Here is a 23748-nt window from a genome sequence, read left to right as displayed (position 1 = left end):
AGAAGCAGACGTTGAACATTGACTCAGTCAAGAAATGTTGTGATATTCATTTTCCAAAATAGTAGCTTACTTAACCTACTGTGCTGAGTGCACACATACCGGCACGACATGGAAAAAATAATTCTTCCCTACCTTATAACCATAAGATCTCAATTGAAACAAAAAAACCGAATGTAATCGATAATAGACACTTTATTCAGTAGGTAAAAATAAATACAGATTTAATCTAAAAATGCGCTACACGTCTATGCATATGATAATTTCGTCGAAACTGATCTCTAAATTAGAATTTGATAATAATAATTGATATGATATTCGCATACACACACACACTCAAGGCAAATACAACAAAAAGATATTAAACTGTTGTCATATCAAGTACTATGATACCATTTTGTAATTGAATTACGAGATCAAGTTTAGTTAATAGTCATTTACAATTTAAAAGAATAGTTTATTGGTAGGTTGCCAAAAAATCGACAACTACTTTGTGGAGAGCCTTGTCACTGGTATCGCTCAAGTGACCATCCTTGGCAATTTGGTCAAGAAGAGGTTTTTGGGAGGAACGTACATGTTCCAAAAATTTCTTTTCGAAATCAGTGATCTTAGCGGGGTCCAACTTGTCGAGGAAACCTAAAAATGAAAATTGAAATCAGAAACAATATTACAGCATATATATAAGTTCGTGTACCTCTGACACCACAATAGATGACAGCAACTTGATCTTCAATGGCCATTGGGACATATTGACCTTGTTTCAATAACTCAGTAAGACGAACACCACGATTCAAGAGTTGTTGAGTGGCTGCATCAAGATCTGAACCAAATTGGGCAAATGCAGCAACTTCACGGTATTGAGCCAACTCCAGTTTCATTGAACCGGCGACCTAAATTTAAATTATAGTAGATAAATAGTTAGTTTATAAAATCACATACCTGTTTCATTGACTTGGTCTGAGCAGCAGATCCTACTCTGGAGACGGACAAACCTACATTGATTGCAGGTCGGATACCCTTGTAAAACAATTCTGTCTCCAAGAAAATTTGCCCATCAGTGATGGAGATGACGTTAGTTGGAATATAAGCAGATACATCACCAGCTTGCGTCTCAATAACTGGGAGAGCGGTAAGAGATCCACCACCTTGGGTATCACTCATTTTAGCTGCTCTTTCAAGCAGACGGGAGTGAAGATAAAATACATCACCAGGATAGGCCTCACGACCTGGGGGACGTCTCAAAAGCAAAGACATTTGACGATAAGCAACGGCTTGTTTGGACAAATCGTCAAAAATAATAAGAGCATGCATGCCATTGTCACGGAAAAACTCTCCCATGGCGCAGCCAGAGTAAGGAGCAAGATATTGAAGGGGAGCGGCATCAGATGCAGTGGCAGATACAACAATACTAAAAACCAAAATCGTAAGATACATTTGTTTCTTACTGAATAAATACTCTGTATAAACCTGTATTTCATGGCATCGGTGTCCGTAAGCCTCTTTACGATTTGGGCAACAGTGGATCTCTTTTGTCCAATAGCAACATAGATACAGTACAACTTTTTCTTTTCATCTCCAGCGTCGTTAAATCTCTTTTGGTTGATGATTGCATCAATGGCGACAGCAGTTTTCCCAGTTTGCCGATCCCCAATGATCAACTCACGCTGACCACGACCAATGGGTACCAAAGAGTCAACGGCCTTGATACCAGTCTACATGGAAGAAAAGGTAATCAGATATGTGGGGGTAGTCCAAGAGTCTGGGTTCTTACTTGCATAGGCTCCTTCACAGATTGTCTAGGAATGATGCCAGGGGCCTTGATGCCCACACGTTGACGCGTTGCGGTATTCACGGGCCCCGCACCATCAATGGGATTACCCAAGGCATCCACAACACGTCCCAAGAGTTCTCTGCCAACGGGAACATCCACGATGGCTCCCGTTCTCTTCACCACGTCTCCTTCCTTGATCAGCTTGTCATTTCCGAACACCACCACACCCACATTGTCAGCCTCCAAATTCAAAGCCATTCCCTTCAAACCAGAGGAAAACTCCACCATCTCCTCGGCTTGGATGTTCTTCAGCCCATAGACACGGGCGATACCGTCCCCAATGCTCAGGACACGCCCAGTCTCCTCCAAATTCGCCTTGGGGGCGGATCCAAGGATTCGCTCCTCCAAAATGGACGACACCTCTGCACCCCCGGCGGCACCAACCTTGCTCGAAGTGGAAAAGGACTTGGAAGCCAAAACTCCCATTGGAGCTCCATTCTTCGCAACCTAAACCCAATAAATCAAATCATTCAGAAGGAGTCAAAAATGCAATTTCAAAATGGCGGCTCTCCTGAGTTATTCATCAAGGAGTAGCATTAGCATTAGCGGGCTACGAAGAGTGGATCACGTCCACTCTCACTTACCTGCACGGAAGTCTTAGGAACTTGTCTGGCTAAGGAAGCCGCAATGCGTGCTGAGATCTGCGACATGGCGATTCTTATTCGTGAGTAGAAATGAAATGAAATTGAAGGAAGTCCTCAGCACTGCTTAAGCAATCCACGACTGAAACATACAGAGAAACAGAGACAAACACACAAAACACCATTCAATCCACTTTCTTCCTTCTTTTCCTTTTCTTACTTACTTGGGCCACATTGACATCAGCTCCTCTAGCTCTAGCTCTATTCCTACGTAAAGGATGAGAAAAACAAAATGAAAGAAAAGGACGGGATCAGCTGACATTTCTTCATCCCACTAGCTCCATCTTGAGTACGTCATGTTAATATCCGTCACGTGACGGATACTATTCAAAATAAGAGTTCATTTTGATTATTAATTATGTGTACATTGATATAGTATTTAAATCGCTTAATGCATCTCTGGTCGGCACCAATAGCTTTTGCTGTCATTTAAATATAAAGAGCCATAAATTGTTAGAGTAGTATTACGGCATCTAACTATATGTCATAACATCTTGTGTTATTTTTTAATTAATAACTGATATCAAAATTAAATATCATAGTGCAACATTTCGTCACGAAAATATAATATATACTTTTTTCATCGTTTATGTCCATTGCTTCCAAAACAATATTAAAAAAATGATTATTATCTAATTGGGATTTTGAACAAAGTCAGTTAAATTGAGACATTTATATATAATAAACTTATTAAAAAAAAATATTAATATCAATAAGTTCATGAACCTATAGATATATTTTATCTTTACTCCAATAGAATAAATTATTTATAATATAAGCGTAACATTACGATCCAGCAATAACAGAAATCTGCCTTCACTTTCAAAAAATATATAATACGTACACCTAAATAATCTAATATTTAGTTTTTGAGTTAGATATCAGAGTGGCCATCTTATACTTAGACGCCATTTTGAATGTTCGTATAGCTAGTTATAATATAATATTTTTTTTTCATTTAGATGCCCAATATATGTAGTTCTATAAAAATTGAGCATACTTAATTTGAAAATTTTAAATGTTACCCATTTTTAGTAAGATTTTAAATATTTTCCGGCTGTAGAAGAGACTGGAATCACAATAAAATAATTCAATTAATCCAAGTCGAAGCTTAGAAACAATAATACGTAGAAGCTACTTAAAATAAAGATTGAAAAAAAATATATATTAAGAAGTTTAAAATGCTCTGTTTTGTAAATAGCTGTGAAAACCCCTGATTAATATTTTAATTAAAATACCAACTTAAAAGTTTATTAATTAACTTTTACTGCTTACGAAGTGGTCTTAATAACATTCCAAATTAATGGGTGAAATATTATATACAGTGTTAATGTAATATATGGGAGTTTATCATATATCTGGTTTTCACTCTGAACCAAGTATCCAAGGAACATTATTATAATTAAGTGACAATATAAATCATACGTTAGAATAATTTTAAAGAAACCAAAGAACCTGACAATTGTTTTAAAATATATCCATTGTTCCATCAATAATTTTTCACTTTAATAATCATTTCATTCTCAAACATACACTTTTTGTATATTTCGTCAATATATTTAATATTTTAAAGAATAATAAAACGACACTTACAATCAGTAACGACCCAGAACTAATGAAAAAATATAAATACTAAATGTTGGATAAAATTAATCGAATATAAATTATATAATATATATATACTTTGTGACGCTCTATGTACTTCGAAAAATAGTAATTTAAATTCTAATACATAAAATACAATCCAGTATCATACTTAAATGATACAAACTTATCAAATCTCTCAAGTAGATGTTAATTTACTCGAGATGCTCTTGCAAGCGATTCTTTTAAGGAAAGTTGCCTGGGCTTTTTCTTCGATCTTCTTGGAGAGGGGGCTTTTAATTGTCCCCTAGGAGATGTCATTTCATGGATCAATTTTTTTGGAGAGAATTTCATTTTTTTTATCCTCCTTAGTCATTTCTTCTTCATGCGCTAACTTTTGTATTAATTCTTTAGATAATTCCTCATTTCTTTGAAGTTCTTCCCGTTTCTTTTCCTGTTCTTCTTTTAATAGCAATTCAATAAATTCTTTACTTTTAGTCTCCTCTTCAGTGCGTTGGCATTCTGCTTCCTGATGGAATTTATCCATTTCAGACTCAAATTCCTTTCGTATTTCACCCTCTGATGCAAATTGATGATGTGGAAATGTTAAAAAGGCCTCATAGTCCGTGTTGTCCGTTCCTTGAAGTCTTGCATTGACTTCATTAGGGAATTCCTTTTGAACTCTAAATGATTATGTGATTGATATTAATAAATAATAATGACTTAGAAGAACAATGCTTCACCTTTTCCAAAAGGATACATCGATGAGAAGCTTTTTATTCCTTCTTGCCCATGTTCCAACCCTTTTCTTGCACAGGGGACAGGACAAAGAGGTCAATTCTAAGTTTGAATGAAAGCAAGGACCACAAAGACGGTGCTGGCAAGGTAAAAGAATTGGTTCCACAAAGATGTATAAGCAAATCGGGCATACAGCATCGGACAAGTCCAAAAAATCACAATTACTGTTCTCTGCTCTTGACATATCCGGAGTCTGTTCAGGAAATTATTGGAGTGAACTATATCATAACTATTAACTTTAGTTTTTAAATAATGAGTACTAGTGCCCTCTTATGTGAAATATTAGAATGAAAATCACTAAACTTATTTTTGAAGATAATATTGTGTTAAACTCAAATACACCAAACAGCTGCGCGCGCAAGTTTCTTTCTTCATTGAACTTTTATCCATTTTACTAGTATTTACAAATATCAATGTAATTAACTTGTAGCTTTGAAAGACTAGTAAATAATTTTATATTTTCAATTTTTTGATAAGAGGATAAGCATAATCCGCAGGATTAATATGTATATATATTTTTTTGGTGGAGGGGGGAAGGGCCTGGCTTTTAAAATAAAAAAAATAATAATTTGATTGAATGAACTTTTTTAGAACAAAGAAATTTTTTTGGCGTTTTCTTCTCATAATTTTGTTCTGCCACATTAATAATTTTTTGTTTTCATATCATAACTTTTCAAAAATTCCGTGATTATTATTATTATTTCCCCCCTTCCGAACGCTCCTGCTCAGTTAGTAATAAATATTAAATATATGCTGGCACGAATACACTATCTTAAAGTTAGCTGATGAAAAATTAAAAATATTTTATTTATATAGCTTATTTATAAAGGTTCTAAACTAAAACGATTTTAGGTAAATTTCTATTGTAAAACCTCCTTGTTAATATTATTTTTTGACATGTTTGACTCTGTGATTTATTTTTTGTCATTGCCATGTTCTTTCTTCAAACATATGAAGATTGAAGATACATACTAAGCGTACTAAGATTAATTCGCTCATCTTCTTCCTAATTCCCTTTTTTAAATTCGTATTTAATATACGTTCTCTCTTTACAGTTTGTACAATAATTCGTTTTTTGAAGATGATTCAAAAAAAAATTTTGTGAATGATTTATGATATAGATATCAAAGACTTAGATAAAATTACCTGAATACAAAAATTAATTTATTACGTCAGCGTATTTATAGCCTTTAGCATAACGAAATGTTTATAACAAAAATGTTGTGTTGAATTGGTATGTTCTTATAATTAATTGTCGTTGAAACTGGGACATGATATCTTAAATTCATTTTTGGATCCCATGGATAGAAGAGGGCTCAAAAGACAGCCATATGTTATGTACTTGATTACAATTCATCTTTATAAAGTATTCCAGAACCTTTTTAAAGCAGATACTATAATAAACACATTATTTACATTTAAGAATCCAAGTTATGTATTTGCTGATTCTGTAAATACTTTAATTAAAAGCTCCGAGCGTCGGTCTAAATTCTTGAGGGAGAGCATGAGCCCGCTCATTGTTTTGAATAACGAGTGAGAGTTGGAGCGCACTCGCCATTTTAGAAGAGCAATTCCAATAAACATACGTGTAATCTGGTGTGTTTTTTTAGCTACTCCATTAATTTGTAATTGGTAGTAAAACGAACGAATTTTATTTTCCTTGACAGTTGTCATTATTATTTAATTCCTGAGTAGTGAACATCCTTTCCTAAATATATTCAATTATGTTCAAAACCTGATTGAACGTTCGTGTCTGCTCATAAAAGACGGAGCGTAACCCTGAGGGTTTGTTGCGGGGTTATAATTGTAATTCCTTGTTGGACTAAGAGTATAATTGGGGATTAAAATCAGAGTAATTCTAGCAAATGTCTTATTTTATATTCTTTTGTTCTTGTCATAGCTGATTGTAGCTGATCTAATGAGACATTATCTCTTCTTCAATACATTCTTTAAATTGTTGGGGTTACCATGCTGATTTTCGTTTTTTTTCCAACCCGGATGAACACCTTTTGCGATAAAATTGCTCGAACTTTCTCTCACTTATATAAATTTATATTACTTTTTCTGTTTTGGCATCTTATGATATAACATCAAAAAAATTGAGAGTTTGAGATTAATTGTAAAGATTGCAAGACAAGACGGTTGAAGTTTTGTATCAAGATAATGTAGAATCTTTTTTTCTATGCTGTATCTGTTGCTCTCTGCTGTCTTCAGGTGACGAATTTACTTCCCATGTAGCAGGGCACTCTAAGAAGACTCTGATATCAGTTCCCTCAGAGACACCGCCAGCTCCTTCGTTTGCAGGTATTACGTTGGAAGATAATTCTTTCTTTTTTGTAAACGAATTTTACCAAATTTTCTTATATTTTTATACAATAATTTGACATAAGATCTCAAAATCTCACGCAAGCATAAGTTCAAAAACTTAAGAACCCTCTGTTCAACCTCAAACTAATTATCAGCCTGAACTGGTTAATAGTGCACGAAACCTCATAATAACATTTCCCCTAAGACAGTGTTTCCCACACTTTTTGAGCCTAGGGCACACCAAAAGACAAATGAAAATTTCTTTACATACCTATTTCAATTAAACCAATTATTTGGATTATTATAAGCTATTGCAAATAATGTATGGTAGTCACAAATCGTGCAACAAGCTCGAACGGGTCTGAATACCCACTCTTTGGAAACTACTACCCATTAGCACTTAATATGAACCTATTTTGCATATGTTAATGTGAATTATATCTATTGAATAATTGTTATTCAAAGATATTTGAATATTTGACAGAATTGCCGTTAGTTCTAATCACTGCTGTCCTCGGCTACCGTTAAAAGATTATTCTCTTAATATGGTTTACTATTTAAGGGTATATGTCAGAGTTTAATAGATAAATTTTTTGAAAAAAATAGCTTGTCAATGAATCAAATATTCAATAGTTAAAACATTGTATAGTATCAATCATTTCATGGATTTTTTTAAATTTTAAATATTTATTTATTCTTGTACTTTATTTCTATTCGTTTTTTGGAATATATGATATATATAAATTTTAGGATATTAATTGTTTAGTTGAGTGGGAGCGAGAACGCCCTCACAAAATGACTAACTGGAAAGAAGTGTATTCAGGATTTCTTGAGCGGACTAAAATTCTGCTTATATGCCATGACTGTAAGGTTGCTAATTTTGGTAAGGATACAAAAGCGTGCGAGGAGAAGGGAAGAAATACTTATGGTATCACTGTATCAGTAAAGTTGATAACATTGTAGAGAAAAACGCGTGCAAGGAGAAGGGGGAAAAAATATATGGTATCATTGTTTAAAATACTCATGTGATTATTATCTGCCTGCTTTATTATGATTTTTGAGGGTATAACGAAAGTATTTATTAGCAAAATGTTTAATGAGGCTATACTACGTATAATTGACTTAAACGTTTTTTTATCCGTTACAATAGATTTGAAAACGTCCAACTCCGTGAAATTGTAACTTCTTATGAACCATATTCTCAGAATAATAACTAATGGAACGTCAAAGTAGAGTATTTTGAAATATATTTGAAGTTCCAATTTTAAAAAAGAAGGCTTAAATTAAATATAATCTACATACAAAAAAATTAAACCATCATAAACATATGTTAAATATACAAAATTAAACAATTGTAATCATACTATAACTTATATCGACAAATCCGACGAGCCATTTGTTTCTCGTCTGGTAAGTATTTCCAAATTCCTGGGCCTCCATTTCCAGAAATCCAGACAGAAGGCGACGTTATTTTAGGCATTTTATTCAGTTCTCTATCGACTATCACCATCTAATATTATATTAATATGGAATAATAAAGGCGGGAATGACAAAGTTCTTGATTGATAGAAGAAGATGTATATTATTTAATCAATGATGCCATAAGGATATAAGTATCAGCGGTTAAAATAGTAAACGTCTTCCTCTATCAAGAACGTTATCAATTCCAGCCTTTATTATCCAATATTAATATAATATTAGATACTGATAGTCGATAGAGAACTGAATAAAATGCCTAAAATAACGTCGCCTTCTGTCTGGATTTCTGAAAATAGACGCCCAGGAATTTGGAAAATACTTACCGGATGAGAAACAGATGGCTTGTCGTTTTTTTTCGATATAAATGTGCAATTAGTCCCTTGTCTAGAATTACACACCCCTCATTATCCTCATCTCATATCAAGAGCATGGATATTCATCTAAAAAATCAAGTTAATGATGAATACATCAAGTCAGACTTTAGCTCTGATCTCACAAAGATGCTTATTGCATGTAATATAACCTTATCCATTGCTAATCATCTATGTTCAAAAAATTTATGGAGAAATACACGGGTAAACCTATTCCTTACCGAGGAACCATCATTAAATTAATGGAGGATGTTGGTACTGATGTCATTTATAGAAATACATATAACAATGTTTTGAGTTATCCACACCAAATGACGATCAAGTTATCAGTAAAAAGTATAAAATATTTACTAATTTCGAAATGAAACTCTAAATTTTATACTATCTAACAGTAAGTATTCAATTTTTTTTTAAATCTAACCCTAAAATAAGATTCTATTTTAGCCAAAATTATCAAGAATTATGATACACAACTCCTTCAATGGCAAAAAAAAAGTGCTTAAATGGTCACAACAACGGGAGTAGTAGCTTTGGATGGTTCGCAACTAATTTGTCTGAGACTAGTTTCTTCACTTAAAGACTTGGGTGTCATAATTAGGTTTTCCAATATTAAATAGTCAATAAATATTACTTTTTTTATCACTTAAGGCTTAGTTATGGTTGATAGGGTCCAAGAAATGGTGTTCAGAAAACTCATAAAAGGCAAAAACAACTGCTTAAATGGTCACAACAACGGGGGTAGTTACATTGGGTGTAGCATTATAATTAGCAATTGTATGTATTCTTAATGATAATAGTATGCTGTTATACAAGCATAAATAACTGGGGGGGGGATCTTTTTTGATGCCCTTAATAAGGAGTAATATCGTCAGACATTACTACATAATTAGCTTTTGCCCTAAATCTTTACAATATATTTAATTCTAACATTTTTTTTTAGTAGATTTCTTATCTAATTTTATGATTTTGACATTTACTTTATTATTAATAATTATTTAGATCTCATTGGTAGAGATATATCTATCCTGTGCATTACTGAATTCATGTCAGAACAAGAAATTATTATTTGGATCAATCTATTATTTCATTTCATTATCCCAATTGTTTAATTTAGTATATTTAACATAAATGTATCATGGTTTATTTTTTTTGTATGTAGATTATATTTAATTTAAGCCTTCTTTTTTAAACTTGGAACTTCAAATATATTTCAAAATACTCTACTTTGTCGTTCAATTAGTTATTATTCTGGGAATATGGTTCATAAGAAGTTACAATTTCATGGAGTTGGACGTTTTCAAATCTATTGTAACGGATAAAAAACGTTTAAGTCAATTATACGTAGTATATCCTCATTAAACATTTTGCTAATAAATACTTTCGTTATACCCTCAAAAATCATAATAAAGCAGGCAGATAATAATCACATGAGTATTTTAAACAATGATACCATAAGTCTTTCTCCCTCCCCCCTTCTCCTTGCACGCGTTTTTCTCTACAAAATTATCAACTTTAGCCATGAGTCAACGCAAGGAATACTAAAAACAATAGGAAGTGCGTCTTAAAATCGCACTCACTTTTTTTCTACACAAGGAGGCTGACACATTCTTCATTTGTTTTATAAATTATAATAAAGGAAAACGTGGTTCACCAAAGCTAATTATTTTTTTATTTATTACTTAATTAATAATGGTGCACATGTGTTCTGCTCCTGGATGCAAGTAGGGCTATGACGGCATTACTAAGGATTCGGATGTGAGCTTTCACAAATTTCCCATGAAGGACTCTAAATTTCTAACCAAATGGCTTAGGGCCATCTCAAGAGATACGATTTACTAGACGCCAACAGCGAATTCAAGACTATTCAGTCTGCATTTTAAGGTGACTGATTTTATTATTGAATCCTTAGTTCAATCCCGTGATAAAGGAAAATAACTCCAACGAAGGTAATTAATGTTCCTCAATACTATTAATATTGCTTGTAAATATCTGAGACGTCTCGTTTTTTTGCTAAATTTCCTTTTAAATATTTTTAGAAGCACTGTCCAATGTTTGTCAAGTGTCTGGACAACGAAATTATAGCATAATTTAGAAGCATTCCCTTCAAATGATAAATAATGCACTTTAATATAATATTGCAATTTCTTTCCGTGTAGTTTTAGTAATCAATAATACTTATAAATGATATATATTCACAGGCAGTTGAGAAAGGAAGCCATCCCATCAACATGGTCGAATATGGTAAGCTACCTCTCATCACCATCACCACCTCCGAGACCAACACAGGCATCAACTAGCACCAATAGAGTGTATTTGGAGAATGAAAGACAAGAAGCTCTGGAGTATGCAATGTTTATGGAAGAGACCGTTCTTTCGGCGCAAGATCTCAATGATTATTATGTATTTAATATGTCCTTTCTGGTTTTTATCTTCCTGTATATTCGTTTATGTATTTAAGTACTGAGTTTTATGTATTATAAATAGTGTCGTCTTATGTAAATATAATTAGAGTAGATTTAGAAGACGCATGATATAAACACAGTGCAGTTTCATTCCTCCACGCCATTTCTTCCTCTCATCTCTCCCGGTCATCCTGGATATCTCCGCGTTACAAAGAAGTTTGACTCTCTCCCTCGTCAAGACGCAACATTGGCGACGAGGATGGGATCAGGATCACGTGACCTCCCTGCTGTGGGATCGTCGGCGAAGCTAGCCCTTTTGGAGTTGGGTAGCCCTTTTTCGTCGATGGGGAGAACGCTCGTTCGTCTGCGGAAGGCGGAGCAATATGGACTGTGCCAATGTTTGGGCCTCGTGGAGGAAGGAAGATAACCTTGGTCACTTTCAAGAAGTGAAGTGTGTGTGTCCGGGTCCGGGACCACATAATTAACAATGGATTTATTCCTACACAATTTTGGTTCTCCTCTGTTCCTACTCTCCCGTTCACATCATTGGTTGATGGATGTGGAACGGTCTCTCTTGTGGATCATCCCGAGTTGGATGAGGGTACATCGAGCAAGATGTCTCCCAGGGACGAGCAGGGTGCTCGGGTCCTTAAAACCTCGACAAGGGTGAGTGTTGTTTCTCCCAGGGACGAGCAGGGTGCTTGGGTCCTTAAAACTTCAACAAGGGTGAATGTTATTTCTCCCAGGGACGAGCAAGGTGCTCGGGTCCTTAAAACCTTTATGAGGAGTATTGCCCTCCTTTCTCCGGTGCGCGTGCTGAGAGCACGGCACGTCTATGGAGATAAACTTTTAAAATACAAGGAAGAATGCTTTGTCCTCGCCTGGACATGGATGGAGCGGATCTATAGGCTGCTGTTCATGGAGAGGAACCTGTTTAAGCACCGCCATGGATTTGGTGCTTGGGGGGTGATGTTATGTATTTAATATGTCCTTTCTGGTTTTTATCTTCCTGTATATTCGTTTATGTATTTAAGTACTGAGTTTTATGTATTATAAATAGTGTCGTCTTATGTAAATATAATTAGAGTATAATTAGAATACACATGAGCGTATAAACAGTGTGTAGTTTCATTCCTCCACGTCCTTCTTCCTCTCATCTCTCCCGGTCATCCTGGATCTCTCCTATTATAAATAAGCTTGCGTCTCTCCCTCGTCAAGACGCAACAATGATAAACTCTCTTCGGAATCATTGTGAGAACTACAAATAGTCAAACTTCTAAAACTGTACTCACCTTCTTGATCAACTCAGCCTCGGGTAAATACATAGACGTTGTTGCCCTCATTCCAGTGGTAAACTTAAGAGCGGGGTTCCTGTTTAATCAGTATAATCCAATCATGAGGACTCTTTGGAAAATAGGGTTCACTATTGTGGCATTATCTGTTGACAATCACACAGTAAATAGAAAATTATACATCCATAATCTTTGTGGAGGTAATCTTCAGACCTCAATTCCTCACCCTCAAGAAAGTTCAGAGCGAGTTCATCTCCTCATCGATGCGGTACACAATTATAAGAACATTTATAATTGTTTTCAGAGAAGGGAGTACTTGGTATGTGCAAATATCTACCTTATGATATGCAAAATGAGAACATTATGGGGAAATCTCCCTGCTATATAGCTTTCTCTAGAAGTTCTTCAACACCAGCTAGGAATAGTGTTGATATTGTCGGATAATTATCACAATCATTATTCAAAAATTGCTATGTCTGCATATCTCTAAAAATATATAAGTATGATATGACCTTCAATCAGGAAAATAATTAAAGGAAATACTCAACTCCTTCAGTTATCGTAATACCTTCAACTAGAAATGAACTTTTTAGAAACTTATGTAGAAGTGAGATACGTTCAAGTCTTTTAGTCAGGATCAGAGATTCCTATTATGTCTACAGTTTTGTTTACACTATGTGTAATCATATTGTAGAATCACTTTACTTTTAGTCGAGGGCATTATTATAGTTCTTGATAGGTAATAGTAATAGAGTATTTACCCTTTATTTTATGCAATATCCTATGAAAAACCATTACTCCTAAAATATCGACAAACTTTTCAACATTGTGGTGAAGAATTCTACTTTGCTTACAGAAAATAAAATATTTGCCATCATCAATACAACAACAAAAACAATGCCAAACTGAATTCGAACTAACAGAGGATTGTACTTCCAATATTATAATTTTATTATAACATACGAAATAAAAACTATTTTTATACTTATGTAAAAAAAATATAAGTTAAATGAATGTCGAAAGTAATATAAATTAAGTTTTAATTTGTCTGTTTATAAAATGAAATTATTAAGTTAAAGGATAAAATAATTTAGGATAAGTTAAGAAATTGATTAGTTTGAGATTGTGATAAATTGTTACAAATTGGATAAATTTATCAATGTTCATAAATCATACTAGTCATTTTTGTAGTTACAGGAAAAGAAAGAGTCCGCCTTCTTGTGTGAGCGCGATATTTTTGTTTCCTTTCCAGTAGTTCTAGTATTCCTTAATCAAGGTTAATAGAAATACAAGTTTATACTCAAGGATGGCGATATAACTACCTTTGGTTACTTATACCTATAGTTGATAATATTGTAGAGAAAAACGCGTGCGAGGAGGAGGGGGAAAAAAAGACATATGATATCATTGTTTAAAATACTGATGTGATTATCATCTGCCTGCTTTATTATGATTTTTGAGGGTATAACTAATGTATTTATTAGCAAAATATTTAATGAAGATATACTACGTATAATTGACTTCGACGTTTTTTATCCGTTACAGTAGATTTGAAAACGTCACACTCCATGAAATTGTAATTCATTATGAACTTTATTCTCAGAATAATAGCTAATGAAGCGACAAAGTAGAGTATTTGAAATATATTTGAAGCTCAAAGTTTAAAAAAGAAGGCTTTAATTAAATATAATCTACATACTAAAAAATAAACCATTAAACATTTAAGTTAAATATACAAAATTAAACAATTAAAATCATATAACTATTAATAATAATAAATTATAAATACAGAATATTGAAATAATAGATTGATCCAAATAATATTTTCTTGTTCTGACATCGGAATTCAGTTAAATATGTCATAACTTTAGGTTGCAATACACAAGTGAGACGTGGAGTTTAATCAAAAAGATAATCACCCCTCTTCTTCATGTGGAAGTTGCTATATACAATTGTGCACAGGATAGATATATCTCTACCGATGAGATCTAACTAATTATTAATAATAAAGTAAATGTCAAAATCATAAAATTAGACAATAAATATACAACTAAAAAATTTTTATAAATAAATTCATCGTAAAGATTTAGAGCAAAAGCTAATTATGTAGTTATGTCCGGCGATATTACTCCCTATTAAGAGCATCAAAAAAGATTTTTCCCCGTTATTTAGGTATGCTTATCTAACAACATACTATTATCATGATGGATATACACAATTGTTAATTATAATGCAACACCCAATGTAACTACCCTCGTTGTTGTGACCATTTAAACAGTTGTTTTTGCCTTTTATGAGTTTTCTGAACACCATTTCTTGGAGCCCATCAACCATAGCTAAGCCTTTAGTGATAAAAAAGTAATATTTATTGACTATGTAATATTGGAAAACCTAATTATCATACCCAAGTCTTAAAGCGAAGTAATTAGTCTCAGACAAACTAGTTGCAAACCATCCAAAGCTACTACCCCCGTTGTTGTGACCATTTAAGAAGTTGTTTTTGCCCTTTACTGAGTTGTGTATCATAATTCTTGATATGTTTAGCTAAAATAGAATCATATTTTATGGTTAGATTTAAAAAAAAATTGAATACTTACTGTGAGATAGTACAAAATTCAGAGTTCCATTTCGATATTCGTAAATACTTTTTACTGATAACTTGATCATCATTTGGTGTGGATGACTCAAAACATTTTTATATGTATTTCTATATATGACATCAGTACCAACATCCTCCATTAATTTAATGATGGTTCCTCGGGAAGGGATATGTTTACCCTTGTATTTCTCCATAAATTATTTGAACGTAGATGATTAGCAATGGATAAGGTTATATTACATGCAATAAGCATCGTTGTGAGATCAAAGTTAAAGTCCGACTTTATGTATTCATCGTTAAATTGATTTTATAGATGATTATCCATACTCTTGTTATGAGATGAGGATAATGAGTGGCGTGTAATTCTAGACAGGGGACTAAAGGCACATTTATATCGACAAATCCGACAAACCATCTGTTTCTCATCCGGTAAGTATTTTCCAAATTCCTGGGCCTCCATTTTCATAAATCCAGACAGAAGGCGACGTCATTTTGGGGATTTTATTCAGTTCTCTATCGACTATCACCATCTCATATTATATTAATATTGAATAATAAAGGCGGGAATGATAACGTTCATGATTGATAGAAGAAGATGTATATTATTTAATCAATGATGCCATAAGTAATTCTTCTTTTCTCCTCGCACACTTTTCTATTCTTACCAAAATTATCACCCTTAGTTATACCATAACGCGTGTACGACTGATGTTTGACTTCCACCACGCTTTTAATATTGATGTCATAGGAAATGAGTGGTTGCGTGTTTTATCAAAATCTGTTTTCTTACCCAGCAGTCGGACGATATATCAGATAGAAAATTCTAGCAAGCCCGATGGTCGAACCTTTTATTTCTATTAATCTTTTATTAATTAATTACATCATTGTTTTCATCCATACCATTGAGATTGAATTGATGTTCTCGGCGTAGTAAACAATCCTTTTTGATCACCAGAATGAAGAAATAATATTTTTACTTAAGAGATAGGAGTGTTGGCATGTTCAAATTCATTGGGACTCGTTGATATTCTGTTCAAACCATGAACGAGATAAGTGACATACCACATCATTGGAAAATGTTGCTTAAGGTTTTTGACTGCTTTTATACAATAAGCTGCACCATCAATAATGAAAATCTATATTCTTTTGCAACAGATATCGGAGCCCCAAACGTTATCAATGCTTATAATTTTTCTATTGTTAGCCTTCTTAACATCTTTCAAATTTATTTAATAAGGGCAACCTATCAATACTGCAGTAGTTTTGTCTAAGACATGAAGATTATCATTTCCTACAAAAAAAAAAATTTAATCTTTGAAAACCCTACTTTAGTTTGGGTCTCCATTGACTTTGTGATAGGGATAGGGAGAAGGAATGGCTTTGCCAGTATAAAGTAACGAAGGATAAAAAAAGTTTAATGAAGTTCCTCTTCGATAGCCTTGTAACTTCTGTGTGTAGTAATGAACATTAAAACTCTTGATAATTATCAATGCAAGCTGTCAAAGCATTCTAGAATTGAGGGATTGTACCTGGATTTTATTTACTGATAACAGTATTAATTAATTTGTGAAGTCGACCACTTAGATTTTAAAGCGAGAAGAGCGTATTTCATTTCCTAGCAAAATGTACTCATTTAACTGCAAGCTAAATTATGTTGCAGCAAGAATGTTTATCCATTTATCTTCAATGTTTTCAGGCATTTAATCTATTCTTTCTTGAACTGAATTATTAGTAAGAGGTATATACTTCATAATTTTCCCTGGTTACTTATGCAACTGTCTGCATAATCTTTCTTACTGCTCAATCGTGTAAGTCTTACTATATCTAGCAATCAGCAAAGATATTTTTTAGAAAGTACGTAAACCTTAATTATATTGTTGTGAAGGGATCAACACCATATTTACAATAGTTTTTCGTGCCTTGAGCTTTCCTAAAAATCTGCAGACAAATAGATTTCATGATTCTTTATACATTTTTATAATTAATAGACGTTCTTGAAATACTTTCTTGAAGTTTTAGAGTACATAATTTGGGTGTAAGTTTAGTTTTTAACTTAAGTATAAGTATTTATTGTAAGTAGTCTGTTTGTATTTGAGAGTATTAGTGAAGTAAGTATAGGATAAAATATAAAGGTATCTATAATGAAATACATTAATTAAATTTTGATATAGTGTCTATTCTGTTCACCGGTAAATATTTAAAATATTCATTGATCAATTTGTGTGTTTTTTTAATGTTATAATATGTAATCACCGCTTTTTGCTCTACCGCTCCTAATCGCCCCTTTTTGCATTACCCCCCTAGATCAAAGCACCACCCCCAGGGGGGGGGTTATATATTTTATTTCGAATTATTTTATTAATACATACCAAGACAAACTCGCTAATTCTCTTCCTAATTCCTTTTTTTTAATTCTTATTTAATATACATACATACATATACATATTACTTATTGCACATAGGATGTACCCATTTTATATTAAGACAAACTTGCTAATCTACGTGACGGACGGACATACAACTATAATATTAGATTATATTTTAGAATAATTAAAATTAGGAAAAACTCCCTCAATGACGAAACGAAAGATTGATTTTACATTTCTTAAGGACTGACATGTCGGACTGGACTGGTCCACGGTTCTCTGTTGTAAATAAGGAACGACACAACACTAATTGTTACATTTGTGAATAATTTGTTGTTAGAAATTGACGATAACTCGTCGAATAATACAAATGTAATCCAGACTCAGTTTTTTTTTCTTGCTTGATTTTGTGTTGAAAACTGTAAAAATCCCCCAAAAATAAAATTGAAAATGCTGTAAAACTATATTTGATATGTAATACACTAATGACCTACTCGTGATTAATTGCATAAAGTACTTAACATCATAATTAATTATGGAATCTAAAATATTTGCTTTTGTGGACTTGTGTTATTTAATTCGATGTCATAAAAAATAGCCATACAATCTATAAGTTTATTTCAAACAACAGAGAAGTAAATATAATTTCTAAGCATGAATATTCTTGTAAAAAATCTCAAGTTTAGACAAAACACGGAAACAATATCGATGTTTCAAAACCTGAAGTTTTAGTTGTATCTATCATCAACTATTTTGAATCCATCGAGATACTCTGTCCAATGTTGGCGGTCCAGATGGTTTTTTCGAAAGTAAGCAACAAGGATGATCTTTGGTTATGGAGCAATTAATATTTTGCATTATTCTCCAACAGTTTCCAATCAGATTAGAGGTAATTTCTAAGCCATATCCATCAAAAGAATATTTTGGAGTTCTGACTCCTGATCTGGATGTAGCAAAGTCATATGAAATGTGCCGCCCTCTCCTTGAGGGATAGTTTTTTGAAAAACCAGAAAGACTTCGTGCTCTTGTAACATATGGAGATGAAGATCTCCAAATTAAATCCGCACTACCATCCATGGATCGTGCTCTCGCAACTAAATCCATGGGCATTTCATAGAGACAACATGGATGATCCACTACAAATCGACACGGAACTTTGAGTTCCAAGCAAATTGCTTTACTGAATCCTTTTTCTTTATTTTGATTTTGGTCTAACAATTTTGAATGATCATCTTTGGCTCCTGGAACAACGATCCCTCGTCGCTGACCTCCAGTAAATTGTATTCTTTTAGATTGTGTCTTCTTTTGAGATTCTTTGTTCAAATTTCTTTTAAGAAGTAAATTCATTAATATTAGTTCTTTAGATAAGTCTTGATTTTGGTCCTTGGAAGGATCCTCTATTCGATGAAGTATGTTAGTGTCATCTTTAATTCTGGTATGTTCTAGATTATTTTTCAATATTTCGTTAAATATTGCTTTTTGACTTATGACCTGATTATAGTAATCAGGATTCAGCGGCTCCTGAGTGATTGTTGTAGTTTGTAATGGAGCATTGGTATGTGATTTTGATTCAGAGGTCAATCCTATAAAGTTATTACCAATAACCCTCATATCATCAGTATTGATATGTGCAAAGGAGTCGTAATTAGACTTTAAATTTGATTCAGTTGAAGGAATATTATTAACTTCTTCTTCAAATTCGGAATTTTGTGGAGGAAAGGAGTTGAACTTATTAGCTATGGGTTTGACATTTGAGGACGCATTCAAGTCATCATGTGGGTTATTATAATTATTTATAGACTTTTTCATTATTGGAAAGAACTCAGAGTTCGATGATGATTCACGTATAGAATTTGTATTCCAGTCTGTTTGAGGACTGCTGTTAGAATCATAGGGAACGTAACTTTTCTTCAGATAATATACTTTTGAGGATGGAGATGAAGTGGTGTATTCAAACTCGTGATTGTCCTCTTTCTCATTATAAATACTTCCCTTATTCTTTGCTTTTTCTCCACCCTTGAAACCTAATTTCGATTCAATGTTGATGAACATTTGACCATCTTCATTCGGAGTTACAACAGTATTTACGTATTTAGGAGGATCAATCATTTGTTGTTTTGGTTTTAGAGTTGTTTCGGATTCAAAACTACGACTTCTTCTTCCCATTCCAGAGTTTTGAGAACTCGAATAAAACCAGTGACAACAAGGACCTCCAAGTCCACTCCCATTACAATCATTTAATATACTTTCTACTTGAATGCCATTGAATTTCATACATGATAATAGATGAGGTGTCAGATTCTGGCAATTAATGAAGGAGAATAATCTGAAAAACAAAAAACAATATAAATGAGGAGTTGAACAATTATTCTTTGCCTTTTGTTAATCTTTATAATCAACATTGTTAAAATATATTTCTGCATAAATTTATAGTGTATAACATCTGCTCACTTAAAGAGGTATTGTTATAATTAAGGGATTTCGCGAGAAAGTTTTTAAAATAAATGAATAATTATGACACATTGGTAAGTTATACTTTCTCAATGAAATCCAGCTCAAATATATCTAAATAAAATACTTTTTGAAGACCAACAAATAATATCTTAATTCGTATTAGAATAAGTAAATACGAATATAATACTTAACATTAATTATAATCTACTTAATTATAATAAAAAACGTTTTGGTTAGTGTTGAGAGTCAGTCGAAAACAATTTTCCCCGGTTAGTTCTAAAATGATGTTTTCTAGGCCGATTTGGATCGATATTTTGGTCCAGACCGCAATCTCAGAGATAGAACTAAATTTAATATATTTCAAATCACAGACTGATTTGTTCGGTCTCAATATATAGACCGATTTTTTTCGGTATCAATCAATAGACCGATGTTCTCCGATATTCTGTTTAGGATTTGTCCCAAATTTGATTTATACAACACATTTAACTTCAAAAATGACGTTATTTTAGGTAAATATTCATCATTTTGAGACACAACTAACGTCATCAACAATTCATCTATATTTTTAAGTTAAAAATATATAAATAATAGAACCATGTAGTTTGCGACTGTTGCAGACTGAACTTCTTTAAAGGAGGAATTATTTTAGTACATTAAGAATCATAACAGTTTCAGATCTTTCTAGGATTTTCATACAGAAACCCAAGGCTCGTTTTGATATTCACAAATATCTATATCTATATTAACTTTTTAATTATTTGAAGGAGGATGAACAGAGTAGTACCTAATACTTACAAAAATAATGAATGGACAATAATGTTTTTCATCATAAATGAAGAAGCACTCTAACACATAACACAAAAAAATAACGTAATAAGGAAGACGACAAAGTAATACACTTTTGACTAACTGATGGATTTCATTTAACTAATTTGAATAATAAATTAAAGCATCGACATAAAAAAAGTGAACCATATGAATACCATATGGTACATTTCTGTTCCTTCTTCCACTTTACATATATGTACATCACATGGCGGGCCAACGATAGTCTTGTGCTCGGACACCCTTCTTTGGTTATGATACTTATGAATATTCTACTACTTTCTTTAATTTTTCCTAGATTAAGTGTATGATCATTATAATGTCTGACGGAAGAATAGGGAAAAAGAGAGGATTGCTTCCCTAGGAATCAATCGATTCAACTTCACATCATCAGATGAGAAAATTCAAAATGTAATAGTTATATCCTTTAATAAGTACTTTTTCATAAGAAGAACATCATATGTTCTTTATATTCTTGGCCTTGAAATCCATATATTTTATATTATGAATATTTAGAAATCTTTAAGATAATACAATAATTACTTATTAGTATATTACGTACATTTTTAATTGAAAAATACTTTAAAGATGGTGATGCTTCATAATTTGAAAAGACACAAACGTAATGCATGACCATTAGCCTTGGGGTTTCTGTATGAAAATCCTATACTTTTCTGAGACCGTTAATATTTTCGGGGGGGACCCAACTAATTAAAATAAGTTATGTCTTGACTGGTTGTAAAGAAAATTCCGTCTGGATCGTTTGATACTCATAAAAATGTAATATGGAGTGCTAGCAAAGGGTAATCCTGTGCTGCTTGGCTAAAGAGGGAGTTGAACATCACATTGACATTCGTCAAAATAATTGAAAAATTATTCAAAAAATTATCCTATTAAACTAATAATTCTAATATGAAGGTTTCATTGTTGTGGAGAAAGATACTGATAATTATAGTTCTCTTGTACATATTCTTCACCCTATCTCCATCCAGTTAAGTAAGGTAATCCACAAAGTCTCATCAGAGCACCAAAAAAAAAAAAAAAAAAAAAAAAATAATAATATTATTATTGGCTCTTATAACCTTAGTAGTATTACTATGAATTAAAAATAAATAAAATATTGTGTAATATCTTCAAAATGCATGCCAACATGGATGCATTAGAAAAATTGTCCAGGTGAGAAGTTCATGTTTTAGTTACTTCAAAAAATTTCGAATCGAAATTCGCCAAGAAAATTGCAATAAACTTTATTTCTTCTAATTTTGTAAACAAAGTTAGTTGTATGTAGGAATTGTAAAGAGGAACACAAACCTACCTACCATCATTTTTTTCGTACTTGCAAAAACAAAAAGTTGTGAAAAAATATGTTGTCGAAAAAAGAAACCCTGTGTTCTAAAATGGACCAGATTCCAAAATCCGTGGGATTTTAATCCGAACAAAATGGAGGCCCAAAGTAGCGGCTTCAAATGCCAGAAAGATGAGCCTCACTTCATCTATGGGTCATATTTGACGTGTGAGAGGGAGAACCATCTTGTTGAAAAGTCTCAGACACTACCCTCAAATAGTAATTGTGTCAGATCCATTTCTTTAGGATTCTATCCACGTACTCAAATTTGTTAATTTTGAATCCCAAAGTCACCTATAGAGGGTGCATTACCGGAACTGATGACAATACCCATTGATTTTTTCCCTCCTGCATATTGGAATAACAGGGCATGCAAGTAGCTCCACAAAATTAGGGAATGAGACAGCATTTTGTTATTTTCTGAAGCTGTGATCATTATTCTTTCATTCTTGAGTAGATAACATCTAAGTATATTGTGTAACTCATAGTGTGGATTATAAGCGTAAGTCCCCGTTGGAATCAGAGAAGAATTGATGATCAAAAACGGAGTAATTCCTGCCCTTCTCAATGCTTGGTACAGAGTGGAACATAGGATCCTTTCCTTCCTAACATAGCTGCTAGAAGCTAATTTGATAAAACGTCATGACAGCTGAGCTGCTCTCCTCTCAAAAATTCATCAAATTTTTGGGATTACCTATTTAAGTTTTGGTTTCTTTTTTTTTTACATACAAAAAATGCTTACAATTTATAAGCCTGAGTTTTCCTATGGAGGTGGTCAGTGCCTACTGCAATTATTCGCCTTACAAACCCAAGGCTGTAATTTCTACATATGGAAACCATAATGAATATTTTTTTGGAACCTACTGATATTATATCCAGGTGTATTCATACAAAAATTTTAGGTTTCTAATGATATCAATACGATTATTCATTCTACAGTATTCGGTACAGGATTTACCCTGTACATAAATATTAATAATCATAATGATGTGGCTATATTTAAATACGCATTTTATTTTATTTCCTTTAGAATGAATGTGTTAAGTTTTATGATATTCTGAAGAAATCAATTTTTTGTAATAACTTTGATGTAATGATGGTTTTCTTATTAACATTACAAATTCATTCTATTTATAAATACATATGTCATTTTCTACATCTAAATGTATGTATTTTGAAATGAATTTCACAGCTTATGATTTGATTATGTTATTAATTAAGATTAAACAGACATATGTTTCTATTAGTATTGGGTTTCGATCTGAAAATCCTAGACCGATCCAAGACCATTATGATTTTTAGTTGACCTAATTAATTTGGTCCCTTAAAGAAGTTCAGTCTTGAGCGGTCCAAAAAAAAAATCGGTCGTGATCAGTATTAAAGAAAATCGGTGTTTATCTAAAATTCCCTCAAAACTAATTTTATGAATGGATTATTGATGACGTCATGTGTGT

At 32.7% G+C, this 23748-nt stretch overlaps 3 protein-coding genes and 2 long non-coding RNA genes across 5 annotated transcripts; 1 reads left to right on the top strand and 4 right to left on the bottom strand.

The window, feature by feature from the left end:
• Positions 1 to 174: 174 nt before the first annotated feature.
• blw (ATP synthase subunit alpha blw, mitochondrial) lies at positions 175 to 4103 on the bottom strand. Its single transcript, XM_040719205.2, has 7 exons — positions 4063 to 4103; positions 2413 to 2676; positions 1769 to 2275; positions 1465 to 1709; positions 937 to 1405; positions 692 to 887; positions 175 to 633 (listed from the first exon to the last, which is right to left on the bottom strand). The coding sequence occupies exons 2-7, from the start codon at positions 2476 to 2478 to the stop codon at positions 455 to 457; spliced, it is 1662 nt and encodes a 553-aa protein (XP_040575139.1). The 5' UTR covers positions 2479 to 2676; positions 4063 to 4103; the 3' UTR covers positions 175 to 454.
• A 30-nt stretch (positions 4104 to 4133) lies between these two features.
• LOC121124086 (E3 ubiquitin-protein ligase rnf168) lies at positions 4134 to 5150 on the bottom strand. The gene is given in 3 exon segments (XM_040719209.2): positions 4134 to 4392; positions 4394 to 4736; positions 4797 to 5150. Coding segments are annotated over 3 exon segments (711 nt in total). The 5' UTR covers positions 5036 to 5150; the 3' UTR covers positions 4134 to 4263.
• A 6258-nt stretch (positions 5151 to 11408) lies between these two features.
• Positions 11409 to 12491, top strand: LOC139906355 (uncharacterized). The gene is made up of 2 exons (XR_011781834.1): positions 11409 to 12107; positions 12168 to 12491. It is a non-coding gene; the product is annotated as an uncharacterized lncRNA (long non-coding RNA).
• A 2413-nt stretch (positions 12492 to 14904) lies between these two features.
• LOC139906318 (uncharacterized) lies at positions 14905 to 15570 on the bottom strand. The gene is made up of 3 exons (XR_011781758.1): positions 15300 to 15570; positions 15107 to 15246; positions 14905 to 15044 (listed from the first exon to the last, which is right to left on the bottom strand). It is a non-coding gene; the product is annotated as an uncharacterized lncRNA (long non-coding RNA).
• A 2698-nt stretch (positions 15571 to 18268) lies between these two features.
• LOC121124691 (uncharacterized) lies at positions 18269 to 21024 on the bottom strand. The gene is made up of 2 exons (XM_040719870.2): positions 20920 to 21024; positions 18269 to 19993 (listed from the first exon to the last, which is right to left on the bottom strand). The coding sequence occupies exons 1-2, from the start codon at positions 20952 to 20954 to the stop codon at positions 18412 to 18414; spliced, it is 1617 nt and encodes a 538-aa protein (XP_040575804.1). The 5' UTR covers positions 20955 to 21024; the 3' UTR covers positions 18269 to 18411.
• Between the last annotated feature and the right edge of the window lie 2724 nt (positions 21025 to 23748).

Source organism: Lepeophtheirus salmonis, chromosome 9 (assembly GCF_016086655.4).
Source record: "Lepeophtheirus salmonis chromosome 9, UVic_Lsal_1.4, whole genome shotgun sequence".
Classification (NCBI taxonomy): domain Eukaryota; kingdom Metazoa; phylum Arthropoda; class Copepoda; order Siphonostomatoida; family Caligidae; genus Lepeophtheirus; species Lepeophtheirus salmonis.
Note: the sequence above shows the minus strand (reverse complement) of the source record. Positions and strands in the feature narration are given on the sequence as shown.